This window comes from Leptonotus elevatus, chromosome 20 (genome assembly GCF_054856555.1).
Source record: "Leptonotus elevatus isolate MCC_2025b chromosome 20, RoL_Lele_1.0, whole genome shotgun sequence".
NCBI classification, from domain to species: Eukaryota; Metazoa; Chordata; class Actinopteri; order Syngnathiformes; family Syngnathidae; genus Leptonotus; species Leptonotus elevatus.
In genome coordinates this window covers 5,617,362-5,624,658 of record NC_141258.1, presented here as the reverse complement: position 1 = coordinate 5,624,658, position 7,297 = coordinate 5,617,362, and the positions used below count along the sequence as shown (strand labels likewise).

Sequence of the window (7,297 nt, the reverse complement as noted above, 5' to 3'; positions counted from 1 at the left end):
CTGTTTCACTTCTCTGTCATCTTCTTATGTGAACTTTTAATTTATTATCATTTTATAAGTTTTTGATTTTTAGTTACCACACGTGTAGAGATCCAGTTGTGTGCTTGAGGGCTCAATGGCCAGGAAGTGGAAACTCCCTGTCGGCGTTTGGAAAACGAAACTGAAATCTGCCGAGTTGTTTCGAGTGAAATCACCAGCACTCCGCGCTATATTTAACGTCAGCAACTTAGCGGGCACTAGAAGAACGACGGACACATCTCATCGAAAGGTTGACCTGCAAATTTCCAGGTAAAACATATCGTAATTTAATAGTGGACGGGTATTTGCTATAATTTTATCGTTGGTAGGATTGCAGACAAGCTTTTAGTGTCAGTGCTATTCGAATATCGATATCAAGTTGTTTTCTGTCAACTTTAGCCGTTAGCTTTTAGTATACAGTAATATTTCTAAACGAATAAAAGTAAGCTTCACGACGTGGTTTACAGTTCGTCTTCGTTGCTTACGAATGTGTAATTGCAGTTGTGATATGTCAGTTTAGTTATAAAATCAAGTCACCTGGAGTTTAGAGGTTACGTTAGTCAAATTTGAACTGCGTGTACAGTGTATATAAAATTAGTGATTATTTTATTCTTTGTTGATTTAAAATCCATTTTGACGTCTATGCTACAATGTCGCCCTCTAGTGGTCAGGAATGTTTAGTGGTGTAACATGAAGTGGAAGGAAGATGGATGGTGTCAAAAGTTTATTTTAACAGGGGTGTGCAGACTTTTATTAGCCGCTGTATATAAGATCAGCTCCTTTTTTGTTCCTAGTTGACAGTTTTTTTTTTTTAATTAGAGCCATTTTAGCATACATGGCAGAAGATTAAAATTTTAAAACTATTGCGGATTTCTGTTGTAATGGCAGCTATTGAAACATCACAAAAAGCAACATGTCTGCTGTCCATGCTTTGTTTAAAATGTTGTTTCCTTGCTTTTTTAGAGATGGCTCATTCGAAACCTCTGCTCATCCAGTGGCTTCGGGCTCAGATTGACAGTGGCGCGTACCCTGGCGTCCACTGGACCAACCAGCAGAAAACGGAATTTTGCATCCCTTGGAAACACGCTTTGAGACAAGACGCTTCTGATACTGACATTCTCATCTTCAAGGTACTTACGTACGTCTGTCTGTCCGTCCATCTAGCTCTGTGGGTGTGCATTTATGAGTTTTTTTTTTTTTTTTAAAGATATATGTAATGATTGGATGTGCCTACCAAAATTGACAGATTGGCCAGGTCATTTGTAGTTATTTAAAAAAGAAAAAGAAAAAAAAAGTTTAAATGTGTACCAAAATATATTATTTTCACGAATATTTTTGAGTCATTAATTTTAATTTTAAATTAAAATATTTATAATTAATCTAATGGTAATTTATCAACCAATCAGTTAATAAATTAAATTAGAAATATTAAATGTGTAAGTAAAAGTGTTAATTTGACTAATATTGTTTTCTTTTTTTTTGTTTACAATGAATTAATTAACCAATTATTTGATTAGATAACTATATAAAAAATGAATGACTGCATAAAGTAATTTTTGTGGATGTAAAGTCTACACACCCCTGTTCAAATTACATTTTACATTTTCCCCCACGTCCAATGAAACCAAGGTTGAACTTTTTGGCTGTTATTCCAAAATGTGCTGGTACAAACGCTGCTCATCACCAAAACAACAACAACAACAACAACAAAACACCTTACTTGCAAGTGTGGTGGTGACAGCATCATGCTTTGGGGCTGTTTTTCTCCAGCAGCACCTGCAGACTTTGATAAGGTGAAGAGAATTATTAAAAGCACAAAACATTCAGGCTGGATAGCAAAAAAAAAAAAAAAGTCAGGAAAAGCCTACCAGAACAGATACACTTTAGCTTTTCCCTGTGATCCTGGTCCTGAAGCATAGTTTCTGTCTATTGGGATTGTTTGAATGCATGTCTGTTTCTGCACTTAGGCCTGGGCAAAGGTGAGTGGCAACAACCGCATCCAGGGAGAGTCTTTGGTGTGGAAAAGGAACTTCCGATGTGCGCTGCGAGCCAAAAAGTTTACTCTAATAGCGGACAAAAAGAACGACACGGCAAACCCTCACAAAGTGTTCCGCTGGCCAGACGAGTCGACTTCAGGAGGTGAGCCACGGTCACCGGTCGGTCTTAAATCACCACTCGCGACACTATTCCCCGACGGATGACGTTCCCTAAGCTACCTCCAGTCATCTTGATGCATTGCATGTTTTTTCTCCAACACTAAAAATACTGAGAGACACTGCGAAATTATTCAGCCAGTGAGATTCACTATTAATCTTAAGACAGGAGGGAGGGAGGCAGCGGTTATTAATATTCATTGAACTGCAAATCAAAACAATTCTACTTTGAATGGAGATCAACTTAATCTCAATCTATTTCATAACATTAGGGGCACCTGCATGGCTAATGAGAAACGAGCTGTGTCACTACAAATATTTGATTTATTTTTATTTTTAGACAACTCTTCTGCTGGACCGCCCAGCCAACACGATCTGGATCTCCACAACAGTCCCCCCATACAAGAAGTACATGACCGCGTTGTGTCTTTGCCTTCCTGAAAGACACATTCAAATATTAATGCGTGCATGTCTGCCTTTTAGAGCCACGTTGTCCCGTTCATGGACGAGGGTCTCTATTGTCCCATCCAAGGTGAACGTCTCTCATATTTCTAAGTCATACGACAGCCTCAGAATGCTTCCCTGTTCTCAACTCAAATTTGCTGACAGAATCCACCCCCAGGGAGGACATTCTGGAAACATGTTTGAAGCAGCTCAACATTCAGCCTCAAGCAGGTATTCGCAATTCATTCACCCTTAAAACTACTGCGTTAAAACAACCCAATACGGGTTGGAAAAAAAATCCCCCCAAATGCACCTTTTAGGTACAGCGAGTTTGGGCCTTATAAGGCACCTCACGCTGTAAACTTATTCGATTCCTCCCAACTTTTCCCCCCCGCAGAAGAATCGTCAGCCTTTGAGTTTCCTCCCGAGCAACAGGAGCTCCAGCATGAGCTCGTGATTGGTGGCCGCGCGTTGCCGTGGCAACAGCCGTATCCAGTAGCAGCGGAGGGTGCAGTCGGTGAACCCGGGTCGCCTGGGCAACCGGCGTATCCAATGGAGGGAGCCGTGGGTGGGGCGTGCGAGGGCCAATTAGCGAAGCAGTTTTTACACGACATCAAACAGACCAAAGATAATAATTTCAGTGAGTGAAATTCTATTCAGACTTCGCACTGAAGATGACAAGTGGAGAATTGTTATATAAATGAATAGCGCAAAGTTTAAATGAATCTATGATGACATATACTGCATTATTTACTGTATAGCATATTGTGACTATCAATTAAAGCAATGCAAATTCTCTTTTGCATTGTTCAGAGACCGAATTCAGGATAATTGTGTATTACCGAGGGAAGAAGGTGTCGGAGCAGCTGGTTGCCAACGAAGCTGGATTCCGCTTAGTTTACAGGTAATGTCGAAACAAAGCTCCCAGTAAATGAGGCACTTTAGCTTAACGCTAACACAGGATGGGAAACGCCACAGACGGCTAACGAATAGCATCTTTGTGAACATTTGCTCAAGGCCCGAACAGGCGGAGCCAGTGTTGGACCAGGAGTCGGGCCTGTCTCTGGTCTCCCTGCCGAGACCCGTCAACATCAAGGATCAAAAACAAGCCCAGCTGACCCAGTGCATCCTGGACAAGCTGGGCGAGGGCTTGGTCGTAGGCGCGTCGGGCGACATCGTTTACGGCCAGAGACGAGGCGAAATCAAAGCTTTTTGGAGCTTCTCCCATTTCGACCAGAGCGGACATCCGCAGGAGATCCCAAAACTGCCGCAGGCGCTTTATCCAATGAAGGACTTTTTCCATGGTAGGATTTTTTTTAGCCCCTCATCTCATGTGTGGCGTTTACTTGCCTCTAATATGTGTTGTCTCCTATAGGATTACTGGGTTTTATAGAACTTAAAAGCAAAGAGTGTGGTCCCTGCTCCTTTTTGCTCTGCCTGGGAGAGAAGTGGCCTGACCCACAGAAATCGCCTTGGACCAAGAAACTCATTATAGTGGAGGTGACGTCCGCAGTTACACCTAATACCTGACATTTTTTTCCAAATTCACCTTGATCAGTGTTTCTGAAATTACAACAAGATGCCGTCAAGTTTACTGTATTGAGTGAGAAATGAAGGAAATTGTCCACACCTTTGTCATGATTGGTTGTTTTCCTGCAGGTGGTACTCACGACGTTGGAGCACTTCAAGAACATGGCGATGGAGGGCGGCTCGTCCTCGTTGAAATCTGCTGACCTGCAAATATCGCTGGAAGAGATGATCATAGGATGACGCCAGGCTTTTCTTTCTTTTCTTTTTTTTTTTTTACACACTACACGCTCTTTGGTTGTATTTTACTTGGACTTTTCGCCTTACCTTTACTCGTGCCTCTGCAAATAACTGCTTCGTGCGAAAATGCAATGAAGAAGACTGACAGCCATCCTGTTCTTATCATTTGTTTAATCACTATAATTACACATCACATTTCAGACTTAATCAGATGATGAACGACTTTCGATACATTAACACATAGCGTTTGCTAATTATGGGGTGTGAAGACGCACCTAAAACTATAAAGTCACAACAGGTGTGCGCTGCATTTTCCATTCATCAATTAAGATGAGATCATCATTTCAGTATAAAGTATATAACTGTGTAACATTTCTGTTTGTTGGTGTGACAAGAGTTTTTATTATTATTATTATTAGTTTAAAATATGTGCCTTCCCGCAATAAAGTTTGGGAATCACTGCCATAGTGTACAGTTGTATATCTCCAATGTAATAGCTGAAATTTATAAAACAATAGATAAAGGTTGGTTCTTCTAAAGGGGAGGAAAACATTAAATTAAAAAGCCTAGATATTTAAGCATTAAAACAGGGGTTCTCAAACTTTTGGGGCCAGGGACCCCTCACAGGGGAGAAATATTTCCAAGGGGCCCCTTATGATTCTATCACCAACAAAACATACATACTACCACATGTACCCCCATGAATAAGAATTGTTACTAGTATTATTGTTATTTAAAGGGATATTTTTGTAATTTTATTTTTTACAAAAAATACATTTTGTTGGTATAAAAAGTAACTTTCTTACAAGAACAAAGTCAAAATTTTCTAAGATAAAATCATAATATTATTGATAACAAATTTTAACGAATTAAAGTCAAAACAAATGAATTCCCAAAATATAACTCTAATCTTGCAATACTATAACTTTTTTATTAGGAAAAGGATGCTTTTATACTCTACAATTGGACGATAAAATATCCATGAAAAAAATATCCCTTTGGTTGAAAAAAATAGCATTTCATTCTTTTAATAGCAGGCTACGCCTTTTATAAAACAAAAAAAACTAAACAAATTTATTCATGCAATAATGTCAGACGTATGTGATGATGTCATATATCAGGGCTTTTAATTGGTCCAATAGTAGAGAGCAGTATTTGGTTTATTTGTTTATTTGTGTGCTCATCCGCATATGTAGGCAAGAACCACACTTCATTTCCTAATTTAAAATTATTTTTGACAACCACCGAGTTACGGCTCACAGACCCCCGGGGATCCCCAGCCCTTACTTAGAGAACCACTGCATGAAAAGGATATTAAAAAAAGAAAAAAAGAAAAGAAAAAGGTACTTCATTTATTCTTCTCAACTTCATCTGCATCATTGTCTGAGGTCGATTCTTCGGTGAGGCTGTCCTCCCGCAGTCCTGCCATCGGGACCAGCTTCCCATCTGCGTCCACTCCCATTGGCTGAATGATGTTATCCCTACAGTCATTTGATGTGATTTAATGATACATACATTGAAACTGTCATGGACATTTACTGTATGTAATCTGACAAAAAAAATAAGGTTCCAAAATCCTCCCCACGAAGTGTTCCCCCGTCTGTCTGTGAATGCACTCAACCTCAAATTTGGGGGAGAACCAATCCTGTTATTAGTTGGTTTTATTGTTTTGTTTTTGCTGTTTCCTGAAATGCCCACATATGTCACAAGATGGCGCCAAAGCCATGTCAAATATAGAAATAGGGCTTTGGCATTATTTTGTGGCATATTGGTGGAAAGGAATTATATTGAAGTGAGTGCAAGAGCTTCCATTAGACAGACCAAAGCCCTGGCTGATATAAAAGTAGCACTTTGGCACCATATTTTTTAGGCATCTGTCGGCAATTATCAACGTTTTTCCTACCCCCTCGGAATTATCGGAGGATTTTTGTACTTCATGCAGACCTTGACAGCTTGTTGAAGATTCTAATGAGCCTCTTGGCCTCTTCCTCCTTCTCCTCCTCCGTCATGCCCTCCATGGGGTCCGGCAGCTCCGCTTCCACTCGCCCCGTCACCGGGTTGACGCGGTCTTTAACTTGACGGTATTCCTCGGTATCCGAGTCCGAGTCACTGGAGTAGCGGGTGTCGCTGCAGGAGGTTCTGGATGTCGGGCCGCCCAAAAGGCCTCTGGTGGCCAGCAGACCTGCCGCATTGCCGTAGCCTGTGTACTTGACAAAACGCCTGACTGGAAGGGAAAAGTTGTATATTATGTTATGTTCTCCACCAATTTTTGTATTTGCATTTTTTTTTTGATTTCCACAATTCTCAAGACCTCAAGACTGTTTGAACTTTCAAATACTCATAAAATTCTGGAAAATCAGGCTTGTATTTTTCATACTGGCACACACAGTGTCTTTTCCACATTCCAACATTCCGTAGTTACCATTTTCCTTGCAGAGGACAAAAATGAGGTCAGCGGCACAGTGTTTGAGGTCGGTGTCCAGGTGAGTCATGAGACGGATCAGGCGGCTCTTCACGGTGCAGCCGTCCTCCGGCCTCTGGGAAACATCTCTCAGGGGAGGCAGAACCTGCGGAGGTTGAGTTCATTCGTCAAAGTTTTTGTGTTTTGGTTACCGTTGCCATGATTTTGTCAGCCTTATTACATATTTCCTGATGTAGTGGCGTGTTTCTTTGTGTGCCCGGCAGCTCTCCGTCAGCAGATTGAGGATTGGCGTCAGTTTCTCTTTGATTTTATCTCCCTTTCGAAGAAGAAAAGCACAGTCATGTCACTGCCATCTACACAGCAAAAAAAAAAAGTACTTGAGGATAGAATACTTAACTAAAGCAAAATGATCTGCCAATATATTTTTTTTTAAAGCACCAATGCCTTATCAGTGTATATAAACAACCTGAAGCTAGTTTACGACTAATATTAA

The 7,297-nt window shown here is 40.6% G+C and overlaps 2 protein-coding genes across 4 annotated transcripts in view; one reads left to right on the top strand and one right to left on the bottom strand.

Moving 5' to 3' along the window:
* Positions 1-118: 118 nt before the first annotated feature.
* Positions 119-4,845, top strand: irf3 (interferon regulatory factor 3). Its single transcript, XM_086064965.1, has 11 exons — positions 119-288; positions 982-1,148; positions 1,986-2,157; positions 2,512-2,579; positions 2,655-2,703; positions 2,781-2,846; positions 3,013-3,255; positions 3,429-3,519; positions 3,633-3,919; positions 3,991-4,115; positions 4,275-4,845. The coding sequence occupies exons 2-11, from the start codon at positions 984-986 to the stop codon at positions 4,383-4,385; spliced, it is 1,377 nt and encodes a 458-aa protein (XP_085921091.1). The 5' UTR covers positions 119-288; positions 982-983; the 3' UTR covers positions 4,386-4,845.
* The window catches only part of LOC147156596 (chaperone Ric-8A), a 33,123-nt gene continuing 30,362 nt past the window's right edge, over positions 4,537-7,297 (bottom strand). For all 3 annotated transcript variants that reach the window (XM_086064962.1, XM_086064963.1, XM_086064964.1), the window contains 4 exons: positions 7,025-7,120; positions 6,805-6,949; positions 6,327-6,606; positions 4,537-5,863 (listed from right to left, as the gene is read on the bottom strand). In XM_086064962.1, the coding sequence (XP_085921088.1) occupies positions 5,731-5,863; positions 6,327-6,606; positions 6,805-6,949; positions 7,025-7,120 (654 nt within the window). In that variant the 3' untranslated portion in view covers positions 4,537-5,730. The remainder of the gene's footprint in view (positions 5,864-6,326; positions 6,607-6,804; positions 6,950-7,024; positions 7,121-7,297) is intronic.

Bases quoted from the DNA above. Each gene is read 5' to 3' on its own strand.
- irf3 (XM_086064965.1), top strand. From the start codon at position 984: ATGGCTCATTCGAAACCTCTGCTCATCCAGTGGCTTCGGGCTCAGATT. The intron at 1,149-1,985 runs GTACTTACGTAC...TTCTGCACTTAG, and splicing joins CTGACATTCTCATCTTCAAG to GCCTGGGCAAAGGTGAGTGG. The intron at 3,256-3,428 runs GTGAGTGAAATT...TGCATTGTTCAG, and splicing joins GACCAAAGATAATAATTTCA to AGACCGAATTCAGGATAATT.